The sequence below is a fragment of the Caretta caretta genome, chromosome 3 (assembly GCF_965140235.1).
Source record: "Caretta caretta isolate rCarCar2 chromosome 3, rCarCar1.hap1, whole genome shotgun sequence".
Taxonomy (NCBI): Eukaryota; Metazoa; Chordata; order Testudines; family Cheloniidae; genus Caretta; species Caretta caretta.
Genome location: NC_134208.1, coordinates 101,297,460 through 101,315,263, shown reverse-complemented (window position 1 = coordinate 101,315,263; position 17,804 = coordinate 101,297,460). Strand labels below are relative to the sequence as shown.

The 17,804-nt window shown below is 37.4% G+C and overlaps 1 protein-coding gene across 2 annotated transcripts in view; it reads left to right on the top strand.

Annotated features, from left to right (window-relative positions):
- MED23 (mediator complex subunit 23) overlaps window positions 1-17,804 on the top strand; it is a 51,497-nt gene that overhangs the window by 10,000 nt on the left and 23,693 nt on the right. The window contains exons 8-13 of one of the 2 annotated variants that reach the window (XM_048844539.2): window positions 943-1,012; window positions 3,598-3,710; window positions 4,481-4,576; window positions 5,143-5,160; window positions 14,124-14,324; window positions 15,071-15,214. In XM_048844539.2, coding sequence (XP_048700496.1) covers window positions 943-1,012; window positions 3,598-3,710; window positions 4,481-4,576; window positions 5,143-5,160; window positions 14,124-14,324; window positions 15,071-15,214 — 642 coding nt within the window. The remainder of the gene's footprint in view (window positions 1-942; window positions 1,013-3,597; window positions 3,711-4,480; window positions 4,577-5,142; window positions 5,161-14,123; window positions 14,325-15,070; window positions 15,215-17,804) is intronic. The other variant, XM_048844541.2, reaches the window with a different exon arrangement.

Below are 17,804 nucleotides of genomic sequence, written 5' to 3'. Positions count from 1 at the left end.
TGCGCTACAGCGGCATAGCTGCAGCTGTGCTTCTGTAGCACTTGCAAATATACACTTAGTCTCTGTTTGAGCACTAAATGAGGCCCCTATCCTGCAGTTGATTTGCTGGCAGATCCCTGTGCTTGCATGGAGTTAATGGCATGATCTGAGCATAAGTGCCTAACTTTCAAAATCGTTGAGTGCTCAGCAGGTCACATTGATTTAAAATTTGTAAAACTAGGCAACTTACTTAAGTGCCTAAATATGGACTTAAATTAGGCACCTCTTTAAAAACAACAACAAAAATGACACACAAACTTTGGCCATATTGCTTTAGATGTGCATCTGAATGTTATGTTCTTAAATTTTAGCATTTGAGACTAGGTTGAAATTCTTCCTGTGCCTACCAGCTTTATTCACACTCTCCATATGACTCGGAAGATAAGCAAATAGCTTTAATTTTCCAGTATGGCCAGTTTTGTGGCCTGATATTCACCATTACGGAATTATTTGGCATTCTTAAATAATGAAAACAGCCTTCACTTCCATTCAGTACACGTTTCCCTTGTCCTTTTGGTTCTTTTGAAGAACCAGATCTCTGGTTTTGCTTGCACAGAAAGGGGCATGTTTCTTTGATTAGAGGAGATAAGGGGTGAAACTCCCACTGATTTCACTGGGGCCAGGATTTCATCCAAGAAGTGGTAAGTTAAGTGCCTTTGAGGAATTGCTCAGGAGAAGAAAATGGTGTTCTATTGCTAAATAGAATTTTAAACCTGACATGAAAAGCACGAAATAATGTACATTGCAAGAATGTTGTACATATGAAAAGTAGCTATTTCGATTTGCTCTGATTTCTGCCAAAAAGAGCATATATCCTTCAAGTAGCTTACCTGATTTAATGTCTTGTTTTAAATTGAATATTGTGTTAATGTAAATAATTTAGTATTAATAATCTTCTTTCAGTTGCTAGGTAACTTAGTATCAGACTTTGTGGATACCTTCAGACCCACCGCAAGAATAAATTCCATTTGTGGTAAGAAAGCATGAGTGAATTGAATTTTTAGCCCGTAGGCCTAGCTAATTTGGGTTTAGCTTTATATGTTAATCCGTGCAAAATGCTTGAGTGGGTAGCATTTATGTAATACCTATCAATGACTTTTTTTAAAAATTTTTAAAAAAGTTTGAAAATTTATTTGGATTAACCAGATTAAAAATACTGCTTTAAGCACAGATAGAAAGTGGAAAATTGCTTCTTTTCACTTGCCCCTCTGCACAAAGTGATATTGTCCTTTCTGTGGTTTTAACCTGGCCTATGAATTTAAGGGTGTGCCTATATTTAATTACCTTTGCACTATGTGTCATAGGTATGCTATGTGTCAGACTTAATGGACATTTTCTGAATCAACATCTAGACTAGGGATTTTCACCATTGCCGAATTCCCTAATTTATGTGAGCCTTTAGTCTCCATAAAAAAAGGCTCTTTCATTCAGTTTTACTTTTCTCAAGAAATCTGCAAAAGTTTGATTAGGGCATTTCAGTCCTGTTTAATACTATTTTTGCTCTTTTAGAAGAAGAGGGATGCTTTTTTTCCTGTACATCTTAAGAAAAGTAACTCCTGTATTTACTGCTGTTATTTCATTCGTCTCTGTACAGGACCTAAAATTCTGAGAGCTTCCATTATCTCCAGTTGATTCCTTTAATACACAAAAGCAACACAGTGGGATTAAGGATGTAATGTCAGCTGTAAACCACTGAGTTCCTTGATTTTTTTTTTTTTTGTTTATTTGTTTTTGCAAGAGTATGCACACACTCTTAAGTATATTTTACCAAACACATGGAAAAGATTTATTCATGTGTATAGTAGTCCAGCCCACACCCACTGCTACTACAGTATAGTGGTATAACTACTGCAGAAGGCAGGAAACCAGAGTGGGTGGACTAACCATCTACAATAACTCCTCACTTAACGTCGCCCCGGTTAACGTTGTTTCGTTGTTACGTTGCTGATCAATTAGAGAACATGCTCGTTTAAAGTTGTACAGTGCTCCCTTACAATGTTGTTTGGCAGCTGCCTGCTTTGTCCACTGATGGCAGAAAGAGCAGCCCGTTGGAGATAGCTGGTGGGGGCTTGGAACCAGGGTGGACTGGCAGCCCCTCATCAGCTCCCCTAAGTTCCCTGTGCGGCAGCCGCCCAGCAGGCTATCAATTACCGGGCAGTTCAGCTGTCCCTCCTCCCACTGCCATGTGCTGCTCCTGCCCTCTGCCTTGGAGCTGCTCCTAGAAGCCTCCTGCTTGCTGTGCGGGGGGGAGAGGGAGGAAGGGGGTGCTAATGTCAGGGTGTCTCCCTCCCCCCGCTCCTGCCCCCCATCTCCACAGAGCAGCGGGGGACACCACAGGGCTTAGGACGGAGGGAGCTCGCTGTCAGCAGCTGCTGTCTCAACTTGCTGATCTACTTAAAAAGGCAATGTACTTAGAGTGGAGTCAGCGTACTGAAAGGGGCAGTGCAAGTCTCTCTCTGTCTCTCATACTCACATGGTGTCTCTGTCTCTCTCTGCCATGCTGTCTCCCTTCCCTCCATTCATGCTGCCTTGTAGAGTGTGAGGCTACATTAACAACAATGTGTTAATCCTTGAGGGCTTAGCTGAGTGCTAGTTCATCATTCAGCAGTAAGGCATTCCCTGGGAAATATCCCACCCTCTTCCACCCTCTGACTTCACCACCTCAACCAAGCTTCACAATCATCATTGCTGTGTACAGTATTACATTGTTTGTTTAAAACTTATACTGTGTGTATGTATGTATGTATAGATATAATACTACACACACATATACAGAGAGAGAGTCTTTTGTCTGGTGAAAAAAATTTTCCCTAGAACCAAACCCCCTCCATTTACATTAATTCTTATGGGGAAATTGGATTTGCTTAACATCATTTCGCTTAAAGTAGTATTTTTCAGGAACATAATTACAACTTTAAGCGAGGAGTTACTGTACTTTAATAGGGTGAATGGGGGAAAATAGTTATCCTTTAATTTAATTTTGTTTGAGGGAAGTTGAAGGCTCAGTGTAGCCAAACTGAATATTATTACATTACTTCTCTTGTGCTTTTGGATGTAATGACAATAAAAGAACTATGACCATCCAGCGAAGAGGCTTGACCCATTTACAGTAAAAGGTCCATAATGGACCATTATGGCTGAAATACAACTCTGCTTTAGTTATAAACATTTATTGGACAAATAAAAAGTTTTATGGTCTGGGCATATGCTGTGAATAGAAAGACTTCTGAGGATAAATAGTATATTTTAGTGTCATATTACAAGTATTTTAATATATCTGGGGATGTCCAAACTGAACAGTTTATAGCAAAACATAATAGTTGAGTTTGCCCTTTAGCTAATGAGTTGAAATTTCTAATGCAAAAGGAATGATTGGTAACATTGGGAGCTTCATGCTAGCCAATTCCTGAGGTGGGAGATAACAGATTTAAATAAATGTAGTGGAAAGGAGTATTGTTAGTAGTTTCCGAGGTGGGTTCTTGACCTTTAATGATTAAGTGCCATAGCCGCTCAACTTCCTTAGCATTTATCCTTTCTCATTCTGTGTAATATGTGCAGGACGTTGTAGTCTTCTTCCTGTGGTAAATAACTCTGGCGCCATGTGTAACTCATGGAAGCTGGATCCTACAACCCTTCGTTTCCCTTTGAAAGGACTCTTGCCATATGATAAGGTATGCATGTGTAAGCCTCTTAGTTATGAAAGCTTTGTGTGTTTAATCTATGAAATTACTATTTATTTGTAGATTAGAGAAAGGAAGAGGGCAATAATTTTGAAAACTTGGGCTATCCCATTTTCAATTAGAACTTCAAAATTAATGAATTTAGTAGTTTACTAACAGATTAAAATCCTCCAAATACATGACACAGCAATGGCAAACCATACACACACCAGGTGGTATGTGATGTTTTTACTGCCTGGCACACTGATGCCCTGAGTTCTGAGAAGCAGTAGGTGTTGCATGCACCTGTTCTGCGTCTGTGTGTGTGAGAGAGGAAGATACAGAGGAAATGGAATGTGGAAAAAAAGAACTGTGTAGTTCATGCCTTGCATAACGGGGCAGGAAACTTGATTTCACATTTTAAATTGGTCTCAGACCCCAGGAGCACTGTGGAGGCAGTGTGCTCAGCCCCTTATTGAGAGGGATCTCGTTGGTCTCCTGAAGGTGCTCTACCCACATTTCAAAGATGTTTTCCAAAAAGTATCCCATCTTCATGTTGTCGAAGAAGGTCCCCCACAATTAGAAGTGTAAAACCAGGAGGAAGACACTCTCTGCTGATACTTACCTTCCTCTTGGGTATTTGAGAACAAAATAATTCACCACCAAATGGTACATACCTGCAAATATAAACGTATTGAAAAGAATGCATTTTTAATTTTGTTACATTTAATTTAATCTTGAGGCAATGTTTGCGTATGTTTGTTTGTTTGTTTGTTTTTAAGGATCTGTTTGAGCCACAGACTGCTTTGTTGAGATATGTGCTGGAACAACCGTATTCCAGGGATATGGTCTGCAATATGCTAGGTCTGAATAAGCAGGTACTGTACTATACTGTGCTGTACAATTTAATTCTGCATAGAATCTGCACTATTCTTTTCTCTTTTCTTTGCTATAGCTAACTGAGCAAAACAGTTTAGGTCCAGACAGTGATTTTTTTTTTAATATCATATTAGGTAAATTGGATTCTGTATTGTACCTATCATTTTTATATTGCTTTAAGGGTGTTTAAATTGAAAAGTAGAGATTTAAAATATTGATTTTTTTTTTTTGCATTGCTTTTTTTTCCTATAAGGCCAGCCTCAAATATACCTTTGACAGACTATAACTTACCAAAGACAATTAGTTTTTTTTTAAAAAAAAAAAGTTCTTGTTAATGTTCATTTAATTAGTTCCCAGAACTTTGTTGTACCTTGTTACTTTGGCATGTTACAGCATTCAGTCAATGGAGCACTGATTTTATTTTTTTATACCTTTAAGTGGGAGGGCTTGGTCTGACTTGGGATTCCTTGAGGCTGGCCTCATAGTCACTGTTTTGTCTTTTCTTTTTTTCTTCCTTTATTTTTGTTCTGTCCTGTCTTGTCCTGCCCATCCTCCAATGCTCTAGACCTTGAACATTGCTCAGGTATGTTCACAACCTTACTGTTGTATTGTGACTAACGATACGCTGGCCGCTTTGTAGCCACTGATTCCAGTTAGAGAATACATGTACGGTCAGGGCTTGAAATTGGCAGGACCATTAGATGCTAGGACAAGGGCAAATTCTCATTAAAATCTCTTAGGAAATGAGAGATTTATTTAATATGAAAATGTACAGCCCCAGTGGTCCTCTGATCCTAAAATTTTGGTTGGTTTGGACCACCACCACTTCCCCACCTGATCTATAGGCTTTTTCTTGGTTTGCTGGAATTTTCAGATGAAGAGAGATTATTGGTTCAGTCCTTTCTTTCCTTATGTGGATACAAGAACATTCCTTGAATTCACTTTTAGCACTGTAAATCTGGAGTGGCAAAAACTGCTGAAATGGAGCTTGATGGGGATGTCACATTATCAGGCAGCCTCTGTGACAAATTCCCTTTCCTACATTAACCTTCTAGTGTCCTCCAAGCAGGGTGAACTAAGACAATACAAAGTGCTAGAAAAAATGCTTTTTTAAGCCAAATTTTATAAACCTTCTGTTTTATTTCTTATCCAAATTTACTGTATGGACTTATGCTTGAAATTTTAAATATTGGTCATTACAGCCTTTTTATTCTTTAAATTTTGAATCCTTCTTAGAGTAGTAACCAGATCAACATCTATTTTTTAAAAAAAAAGTAATATCTGAGATATGTAAAATAGCGTTGCTGTTTGCAATACTATGGTGAAGGTTGTGTCAGTGTTTCCATTTATAAAACTTCTTTCAGGGATTTGTAACTTGACTGTAAAATTTGCATGACTCTGAAACCTTGTGTGTAATATCTTCCACTGTAAATAAAAAAACGATCACATTACACAAATTTCTTTATTTTATCAATGTATTTGACAAATAATACTCCATGGCATGTAATTATCCTAAATATTTTAAAACCAAAATCATATAAGGCAGCTGAAATGTTAAAATATGAAAACTAGCCTCTAGATTAATATTTAAATTAATAGGATTTTTTACTGTGTCTAAATTTCTATTTAGACAATAGATTAGGTTGTCACTTTGTGCAGCTTTTCATGGTTTAGTTGGTAAATAGCACAAGACATAGGCTAAAATGTGTACTGAATGTGTTGTATTTAGTTTATTTGTGGTGGTCTGCCCTTTCAGGCCAGAAGATCAAAGTTAGAATGTTAATTTTAACTCTAAGTTTGCTATTCTCTAATTAAAAGATAACTGAAATACTTTTTTTTTTAGTTTAGTTTTTTGAGTTCTAGATGGTAATTTCTACACAGTGTTTCAACCTAGAGTGAATTTTTATGGCTAAGAAACAAACCCTTGAAAAACATGGCTTATAATGGAAATGCTGACAGAACATGAACTGTAGCTGTGCTACCATAATACCAGTATGTGGGCTTTCAGACCATTGTATTTGCCAGTAAAAGTTTAAGCATGAAATAGGGGGTGTATCAGGATAGAAGAGAAAATATTAAACTGTACACCTTAAAAATCCTATTTTTCACAGTTTTAAGTAGAATATGAAAGTTTATTCACATTTGGGTGTAGGTTAATTTATTATGACTGCATTGATATTTCCAGTAACTTCAGTAAAATGTTATAGCATGCTCTTTAGGAAGTGCTATACTGGTGATGCTACCTATAGTAAAATTCTTAACTATTTTTGTGATGATAATCCATCCAGATCTAATAATAATAATAATATAAGATCTGAGTTAACCTGTTAAAGGCCAAGTGGTTGTCAGTATAACAGAAACTATTGAAAATGTAAAGAAAATCATTAATAGTGTAAACTTTGTTTTAAAAACTAATTTTGTGCCTTACCAACTCTTAGAAATAAATGCAGAAACAATTAAATCTAGGACCATGATCCTACAGTCATATCTGCCCCTTTTACTTAGCTATGCCTTGCAGACCCTCACTTATCTATCCACACAGATCCAGTTGCAGGATTGGAGCCTTCATGTGTACCTGTTAGCTCATTACAGTAGAAATGTGTTCAGGATAAATGTGATACAGGTAAACAGGACCCTTGACCTGATTATCAAATATTCTTAAAGGTGAACAGCAAAACTGTTAGTATTATTTTTGTTTTTGAACAATGTATAGATTTATTTTAGAAATATTTACTTTGAAAAAGTTCTTTGAGGTACGTGAAAAGTACAAATTAAACTATTTTTCATATTAACCTTGTAGAGACAAACATCAAGGCAGAGAAAGATACACAATTTTGTACACTGATTCCAGGATTCTCAGTTTTTGTTTAGCCTTTTACGGCTATTTCTATCATATGGCTCTTGATGAAAAATTATAACTTCAAAATATTCTTTTAGTGTGGGGGTTCTGGCAGTTTTCCAATTTCTAGTAATGCACAATTTGGCATGCGAATGTGTGGTACACCATCTTTTGCATAAGTGTTAAAAATCAAATCGTCCTTTAGGATGTACAGTTTGATCTAATTTGTATTTCATCTCCATCAATATATTACTAATTTCTTCCCAATATTTGTTTAACTTTGTACAGTTTCGTAGAATGTTCGTTATAGCAAATACTTGAAATATGATTAGTTATTTTGGATGCCATAAATTCCGGGAAGCCAAATTGCCCTTCAAGGGGCCTCCTTTTCAGAAACTGCTGAACAGTCACCCCTTTATCATGTTTCAGGCTGGCATCCCATATTGGAGTATTACTTTATTTTCTCTGTGACAAATAAACATACATTTAAAACAAATTGAAAACCAGTTCCTCTTTAGCTTAGTTGCTTAGAGTTTGGGTTCCTTGATGGTATCTCTGACCCCTCAAACAGTGGAGTGCTCCAAGCTTTCTTTAACGTGTGATTTCAAGTGTACATGAAAGATATCTTCAAACATTTTGTTTCTGTACCTGTAATTATTGTCTGCTGTTAATAATTTTGGACCTTGAAACAATTTTACTCATATTAAAATAGAAAGGAACATAAATTCTGGCAAGTCAAGTGTAAAAGTATAATTAGATGGGCCAAAAAAAAATTTGAAGCAAAAGATACACAGACTTAACAACAAACTTTTTTTTTTTTTTTTAAAGTACATCAGAAGCAGGAAGCCTGCCAAACAATCAGTAGGGCCACTGAACAATCGAGGTGCTGAAGAAGCTTTCAAAGAAGACAAGGCCATTGTGGAGAAGCTAAATAAATTCTTTGCATCAGTCTTCTCTGCAGAGGATGCTAGGGAGGTTCCCAAACCTGAGCCATTCTTTTAGGTGACAAATCTGAGGAACTGTCCCAGACTGAAGTATCAGTAGAGGAGGCTTTGGAACAAACTGATAAAGTAAACAGTAATAAGTTACAGGACCAGATGGTATTTAGTCAAGAGCTCTGAAGGAACTCACTATGAAATTGCAGAACTACTAACTGTGGTATGTAACCTATTGCTTAAATTGACCTCTATACCACCTGACTGGCTGATAGCTAATGTGATGCCGATCTTTAAAAAAGGCTTCAGTGGCAAACCTAGTAATTACAGCCTAACTTCGGCACTAGGCAAGTTGGTTAAAACTATAGTAAAGAACAAAATTATCAGACACGTGATATGTTGGGGAAGAGTCAACACGGCTTTTGTAATTGGAAATCATGCCTCACCAATCTATTAGAATTCTTTTATGGGTTCAACATACATGTTGACAAAGGGTCCCTCACCAAATACTCTTAAGCAAACTAAGCAGTCGTGGGATAAGAGGGAAGGTAATATCATGGATCAGTAACTGGTTAAAAGATAGGACACAAAGAATAGGAATAAATGGTCAGTTTTCAGAATGGAGTGGGGGTCCCTTAAGGATCTGCACTGGGAACTGTGCTGGTCAACATATCCATAAATAATCTGGAAAAGGAGGTAAAGAGTGAAGTGGCAAAGTTTGCAGACAATGCAGAATTACTCAAGATGGCTAAACCAAACGCAGATTGAGAAGAGTTACGAGGGGATCTCACAAAACTGGGTGACTGGCCAAGAAATGAAATACAGTGTTGATAAATGCAAAGTAATGCACATTGGAAAACATAATCCCAACTATACAGACAAAATGATGGGGTCTAAATTAGCTGTTACCACGGAAGAAAAAGGTCTCTGAGTCATTATGGATAGTTCTCTGAAAACGTGCTCAGTGCGCAGCAGCAGTCCAAAAAGCTAACAATGTTAGGAAACCATTAGGAAAGGGTTAGATAGACATAATACATAATAAGGTAGACAATATTATGATACCTCTCTATAAATCCATGGTATGCCCACACCTTGAATACTGTGTGCAGTTCTGGTCGCCCCCTCTCAAAAAGATATATTAAAAATGAAAAAGGTATAGAGAAGGGCAGCAAAAATGATTAGGGGTATGCAACAGCAAAAATGATTAGGGGTATGAGGAGAGATTAAAAAGACTTAGCTTGGAAAAGAGACCACTAGAAGGCAATATGTTAGAGGTCTATAAAATCATGAATGAGGACGTGTTCACGAAACTTGAACCAGGGGGTCACCTGATGAAATTAATAGGCAGCAGGTTTGAAACAAACAAAAGGAAGTGCTTCTTTGCACAATGCACAGTCAACCTGCGGAACTCATTGTCAGGATGTTGTGAAGACCAAAAATATAACGGTTCAGAAAAGAACTAGATAAGTTCTCAGAGGATAGGTCCATCAGTGGCTATTAGCCAGCATGGTCAGGGACCATGCTCAAGATGTCCCTAGCCTCTGACAGCTAGAAGCAGGAACGGGACAACGGGATGGATCACTTGATAAATTGCTCTGTTTTGTTACTCCCTCTGAAGCATTTGGCTCCGGTCACTGAAGACAGAATACTGGGCTTGATGAACTGTTGGTCTGACCTAGGATGGCTGTTCATATGTTCTTAAAAACTTTGCTGTTCACCTTTTCAGCCAGCCGTGATGGTATAAAGGTTAAAGTAGAATATCCTCTTCTATGCCTTCTCCCAAGCCAGGTTGTAGTTTCATCTCTGCCTAAATCCATTTGTGCCAGGTTGTTTGAGAAAGGAGTTGTTGATTTTACCTTTGTCTATTCATCCTGGAAATGGAATTGATGCAAGAAGTGAAAGGAATGACTTAATACAGTATTATTCAGTTGACTTTCCTTTCCTTCTTCTTTTTATCACATTGTCTGTTTGGTACTAGGAATTTGAATTTCCTGGTATTTCACAGTATTAATATAACAAACATTATGGATCCACTGGTGCTAAGGTGTAAAGTAATCCTTTGATATTTTTTCCATTCGTATGGTTGCATGTCAGAAATGACACATACCTCTATTTACTGGGATTGATTCAGCTCCTATTGAAGAAAATGGCAAAATGTTCATTAAGCTGGTAGAAGTAGGATTAGACTCGATACAAATGACTGGTTGGAATTTTAACAAGCTAGTTACGAGCCTGGAAAACCACCATATCTGGAAAAGAGGGCAATTTGTACCAGTTTTATCCATAATGTCTAAATCATTTATTAATTGTTCATCAGATAGCTCAACCATCCATATTCTATAAAATATTTGAGAACTATGAGGACAGTTACATTATTTATTGAATTATTAAAATCGTTTAAAAATGTGTTTTCTCTAAATATTTTTTTTATTAGAAGCCAGTGGAAGTTTTTACCAGTTAACTATGGCATTCTTCAGGGATTGGTCTTATAAACTTTTTCAGAAAGTCAGAAATGGCCATTGTAGCACTATTCTGATTTTTTTTCATATTTGTTTGTGGTTTAATCACAGTTTCAAATATAAATCCCCATTTTTCAAGCATTTAAAAACTAGTTTCAGGATGAAACTCCAATTACTAGTCTGGCAATCATTTTTTTAAACCAAATTTAAAAAATTTTATTGTAATAAGTGGGTCTTAGAGGAGAAGTTTTAATTGTTCCAGATACTTCTTAAAATTCATGTATAATTCCAAAAATAGTCCTTTAACCCAAAAAAGGCAAATTAGTAACTGCTACTTCTGGTATTTTAAGGAGTTAAACCATGAGGCTATAGCAGAGTGGGGTGGGAGGAGGTATTTTTTCATGCTTTGTGTGTATATAAAAAGATCTTCTACACTTTCCACAGTATGCATCCGATGAAGTGAGCTGTAGCTCACGAAAGCTTATGCTCAAATAAATTGGTTAGTCTCTAAGGTGCCACAAGTACTCCTTTTCTTTTTGCAAATACAGACTAACACGGCTGTTACTCTGTAACATGCAATAGACTAGTCCATGGGATATGCCTGTTCTTAATAAATTAAAGCCCCAAACCTGCAAACGTTCACATGTGCATAAATTTACTCATGTGAGTAGTCCAAAGCATGAGGTTTACATGTGAGCTGCTTCAAACCTTTATGTACGGAAAATAGTAAAATGCCAGATATTGAGTTAATGCTGAAAGACTGTACTCAAAAACCATTGTTAAGCTTCTTCCCAATACCCTGAAAGTTATTTTAAAGCAATATGAATAGAGGATAAAGTGATCAGCTGTATGTTTGAATTTCCTGGCTCCAAAGTTTGTCCGAACCTTGATATTATTTAAATGTTAAAATATATATTTATTAAGACTTGTTCCTTAATTAAATGTACTGGGGATTTGACTACCGTTTTGTCAATTTTATTATAAACTATAGAATAAAATGTACATTACTAGTGGAAAATTCCTGCTGGAAATTCTGGCTTTCTTTTTCACAGTCATATTTTCCTGTCTATTGTATAACTTGAATAACTTTTATTTTTTAATATAGGCTAAGGTTGGTGGGCTGTTGGACATTAACCCACTGCCTATCAAGCTAGTGAATTTCAAGCCCTGTACACAGTAGTTTTGCATGCTGGATTATGAAATAGTCTGTAGTGTTGTCTGTTGCACTCTGCTCTGCTTCATAATTAGTTGCATTTGGAAAAAAGTATTCTCAACTGGTGGTGTTAATATTGCTCTTTGTAAACCTGTAATGTGGTTGATATGTGACAATGGCATTGTGTATTTGGAAGAGAAGGTGAAACAGAAATTGATGCTTCCCTTTTTAGTTAGAAGTTTGTGTTAAGCATGCTTCAAGAAAGCACAGCTAAACTTGTAGCTTTCTGCAGTTTTGAGCTGGCAAAGAGCATGTAAAAGAGGGGATGATGTTCACTATGTTTGTCAAGTTTTTCCATTCTTGCATTTTATTCTTAATTTGAAGGAAAAAAATCCCTTTTTCATGGCAAAAGACTAATATTGGTTAAAATTAGAATGAGCATCTCCTTTTAGCAATTCTTTCCTTTTTTATTAAAAATGTTTTTAGGCTGCTTGGCTAGCAAGTCAATGAATTCATTTGTTAAGAAAGCCCTACATGTATTTTGGTAAAAAAAAAATTAAACTTCTCTTTTCTTTTAAAATAATAATTTTAAAAAAGCCTTTTTTGCCTCTAGAAAGGGACACTGTATTTTCATGACTAGTATTTGAGCAGCTCAGTTCCTTCTTTTCTGTCATCATTAAAGTAATACTTTTTTCTTTAATTAAGGTTGCATTATGTTACAGGCATTAGGTGTAAAAATCTAAATGTAACTATTTTTAAACCTAGTCTGTAGAATGACGCAATAGATCTTCAAGCCTTAGCACTGTATGGAATGAGTCAAATTACACTCAGCTTTCAACCCCCTCAATAGCATGTAGGGCTTATCATTCTGTTCGAAGATGTATAAACATAAAGTAATACAAAGTTCCTTACAAAAGTGTTTACAATATAAATTATGCACAGAAAATAGTCTAAACTTATACCAAAAACTTCGAGTACTGCAGCTATTTTATTTTTCTCTATATATACACACACATATGTACCCTCACATAATGAATATATTCTATATTTGGTCATTGTTAAAAGACATCACGGAAGAGAGGTATTTTAAGAGGTGATTTATTTATTTGTGTGTTTCGGGCCTGGAAATTGCTTATCACACTGTGGAGAAGCTGCAAGCTAAATAATTTTTGTGGTTCTCATCACCGTGGTATATAAACTAGTGCTTCACCATTACTTGGGACACTAATAATGTCTAAGACTATGTCTACAACTTGGAGCTAGTTGTGTGATTCCCAGCTTGAGTAGACATGTGGGATGAAATTCCCAGCTTGAGTAGACATGCTCCCACTAGCTCTAATCGAACTAGCTTGCTAAAAATAGTAGCATAGCTGCAGTATCATAGACAGTGGTGAGCCACAGTATGCACTAACTGCCCTGAGTACAAAACTCCCAAACCTTAGGGGTATGTACTCAGGGTGGCTAACCTGGGCCACTGCTCTCCATTGCCCTTGCTACTGCAGCTATCCTACTATTTTTAGCACTCTAGCCCTCAAAGGAGGGATCACACCCCAGTTCCAAGTGTAGGAGACCATGATTTATAAAATAAAAATTGTTAGTGTACCGTTCACCTTTAGGATCCTAACCAAAGGCCGTTTCTTGCTGCCATTGAAATCATTGAGATTTCTGCTGTCAACTTTAATTGGAACAGAATTGAACCGGAATTGAAAGCGATCATACATCCCCTTAAGATAGCCTATCTGAATATTTGTTGTCTTTGGAATCCATCCTTTGTTTTTAGTGGTACAATTAGTGTTTTCTCTTCATATACACATAGACTCAGATTTAGAACACTTGGGCTTTGCAGGTGCCTATTAGATTCATGAATACTATGGCAGAAAAATAACATTTTGTACTGAAGAAAACTGTTAAATAATTCTCAGTTGATACTTGGTGTATGCGTGGAGGGGCAGGGAATTAATATATGGTAGAATGTAAAATTATTTGTGACCTGTAACACAGTGCAGCTTTAATACACTGGCTTATCCTTTAACTTCTTAAGTTCAGACTTCATTTCATGCTTCCCAGCCTTCTGTCGAAATACTGTACTGAAATTGTTACCATTGTGTTGAAGTTAATTGAAAAGCTTTTGGAATACTGTATCTGGTCTCTGCCTTGCAGCACAAACAGCGCTGTCCTGTGCTGGAAGACCAGTTGGTGGACCTCGTTGTATATGCCATGGAACGTTCGGAGACTGAGGAGAAGTTTGACGATGGTGGAACCAGCCAGTTGTTGTGGCAGCACCTTTCCAGCCAGCTCATTTTCTTCGTGCTCTTTCAGTTTGCAAGCTTTCCTCACATGGTCCTGTCACTCCATCAAAAGGTACCTTTTCTGTGGCATTCTCTTTTGGTAAGATGTGAAAAAAATCTGTCTCTGTGAGACTGAAGCTTGTAATCACACTGGCAGAGATGAGATGAAGTATTCATACAACATAAATCATTGTGTTCTTCTTAGCATATGCACAATGTGCCTCAGGTCTCATGTGACCAGGACTCATCACCAAATTTGGTCTGCTGGTTGGATCATTAGCTTCCCCAGCTTGGGCCGAGTACTGATGGGGAGTGCGACGTGGACACTGATTCATCCCCTGCTCCCTATCATGGTGTTAACTGGTTAGGTCTTTCTCTTCGTTGCATTAGACTACAGGATACCATGCTGTACTTGGATACATTGTAAAATACATTTGCAGCTGTATTTTGAAGGTGGCCTTGTTTTCTTTCAGATTATACTGTTATACCCTTGTACTCAGACTAAATATTGTAGACCTAGCCTTTATAAAAAGCAGCTGATTTTCAAACCCATGACCCTTTTAGTTTTTGAGACCATTTGTGCCCATGTTGTCCCAGTTATGGAAATGCAAATCCAGTGTTTCTACGAAGTTTTTTTAATGTTCCCCAACAACTTGTGGAAAGCTTAACTATTTTAACTTACTGCTGTGTATATATATATATGAATGAATCTTAACTGTTAATGTGCAAGAACTGGTTGGTTAGAGGCAATTTTTCCTCTGCCTACAGTGTATCTGTTCCTAAATAAGGTGGGGGGTTTTGTGTTTTTTTTTTAAACAGTTGGCAGGACGAGGTCTTATTAAAGGCAGAGACCATCTGATGTGGGTACTATTGCAATTCATCTCTGGCAGCATTCAAAAAAATGCACTGGCTGACTTCCTCCCAGTTATGAAGCTTTTTGATCTCCTTTACCCTGAAAAAGAAGTGAGTTTTCCATACAAAATTAAAAGCCAGAGTCATAATTGAATGTGTTAATTAAAATGAGCCTTCAGGAGTAATAATAATAATACTAGCTCTTAACGTGTACCTTAATAGTGTGTCACATAATTCAACAGGGAATTACAAAAACAAAGTGAAAACTACCGTAAGCTCAAATTTTATGTGCTGAATTTCTCTAATAATTAAATTTGGATGGAGGGGGACGCATTTGGCACCACAATAAGTTGTAACTAATCTTTTAAGAATTTTTTCTATTCTGTGAAAGTCTCAAGGACTTCTTTTTCTTCTCTATCAATGTTTGGTGGCATTTCTGATACAAAGGGTTTCAATGAGTCTTTGGGTATCTGGGATAATGCAAAATGATGCATTCTCATATTTTTAGTGAACAAGGCATTTTAGGGGTATTGTTTGTACTTTTAAAAGGTTAACTAACATGATTTGAAGTGATGTTGTATGCAATTGCAAACCCACACTGTGAAGTTACTGTAGGGGTGGAGGTGAGGGGGAGAGTTGTGTGTGTATAAATGGCTAAATAAAGGGCAAAAATAGTAGCAGCCATCAGGTGTCTGACAGCACCTCTCTTTGAGAGATAATGTTGACTGTAACAGTGTCTGCTTTAAGTTTATAATCTGATTTGCAGAGGTGCTGAGTATCCACAGCTCCACTTGCAGGCCAAAAGGACTCTAGATGCTCAGCATTTCTGAAAATCAGACGCACTGATGTTAAATAAGGTACATACTTTACCCTTGATCTTTGTACGATCTTCTAACTGGTATCAGTTAATGTTGCAGACCTGGCCCACAGAAGATGATAATTAAGAGCTCATTTGTGGCTTTGACAGGAACTCTAAGCAAGAGGCAACACATTAGTACCTCAGGAGCGTCCCAGGAAGCAGATTGTGGTCAAGTCACAATCTGCCTCCTAGTTTAACTCTGCTTGATGAGGGAAAGCCCCTGTGGGAGGCCTCCTGTACCTAGTGCTAGGCAATGTGTTGTAGTGGAGGCTGGAGCCTAAGCTCTGCCCGCTCCTCACCCTGTCCTGTCCCCTTTTGCGGAGGGAGGTATAGCAGCCCTTCAGACAGCACTATTCCTCCTTTCCCTTCTTCCTTCTTTCCCTCCACCTATCCCCAACCACTGCTACCTCTGAGTCACGAAACCAGCGCAATGGAGTAAAGGGGGCACTTTATTGTCCTTGACTCCTTTGCACTGCTGTGCACACAGAACCACCATAATGGCCTTAAATATATAATTTGGCTGTCTTCACAGCCTTAGTTTTACACCTGTTTCATGCTGAATGCCTCCCCTGACCTGGTAGTGCGATCTTCAGCACACAGCTATGCTTAACACAACTTTCATTTCAGCACTGCAGTTCTTCTTTTCTCCTTAAGGAAAAATTAATCCTTTCTCAAGTGAGAGAGTGGGTGGAGTTTTTAAAATTATTTCATGCCATAAATAGAGTAAATAAGAAAATATCTTCTTTCAGAAAGGGCCCCCATACGAGAGCACGAACCACAAAAGTGATACTAATTTTGTATTCTGACTGGCAGTGATTTACCACGCCGCTTTCCCATCCTGAAATGCACACTGTCCTGATTAGTTGCTGAAGTTGGGCATGGGGACACATGCTCGCGCACACAAATAGTTTCTGTAATGTTTGTGTGCATAGTTCCCATTGCCAGCTGTGAGATGAGCGCTCAGACTTGCAGTCACACATCCTGCACATTGCACCCTGCTTGCAAGTAGCTCCTGTCACTTTGGATTTATGAACAGGCTCTTTATGCATTTTTGTAGGAGCGAGAACTAAGTTAGAACATTTACTTTTTGATACTTCTCTGTCCTTGGGTTCTCTGGTGTGCATCAGTGTATAAAACCAACTGGATTTTGTCTCTTTCTACAAACCAGTTTTAAATGCAATTTAAGTAAATTGAGCAGATTACATCTTTTTCTTGTGGGATATTTGACTGTCAGATGCAAAGGCATCCTTTTTCCTGATGGGCTGTTAATGGAAGTTTTATATTGACTGTCAAACTACTGTTGTTCTCTGTCTTTCTGTATTTTATCTCTCTTTCCATTTTTGAGCTTTATATCCCATAACCAATCTCTGAAATTTGTCCTATGCAAAACTGAGTCTGCGTCTGAAAGCATTTGGTTGTAACAAAAATAAGTATTTAATTCCCTTGACTCCTATATATTGTAAATGTAAGCATTTATCCACTGAAGTTTTTGAATGATTTATTAGGTTCTCTCTCATTCAGTCCTTGGTTCCTTTTGACTTCAGCTGGAGTTGTATGCACATGTGTGAGACCAAATTTTTTTATGTAAGTGTCAGAGTAGCAGCCGTGTTAGTCTGTGTCCGCAAAAAGAAAAGGAGGACTTGTGGCACCTTGGAGACTAACAAATTTATTTGAGCATAAGCTTTCGTGAGCTGTAGCTCACGAAAGCTTATGCTCAAATAAATTTGTTAGTCTCTAAGGTGCCACAAGTCCTCCTTTTCTTTTTACATAAGTGTGTTGCATATCAGAAAAAGACACTGGATCAGTGAATGTTAGTTTTGTTACAAAAGGTTATACATACAA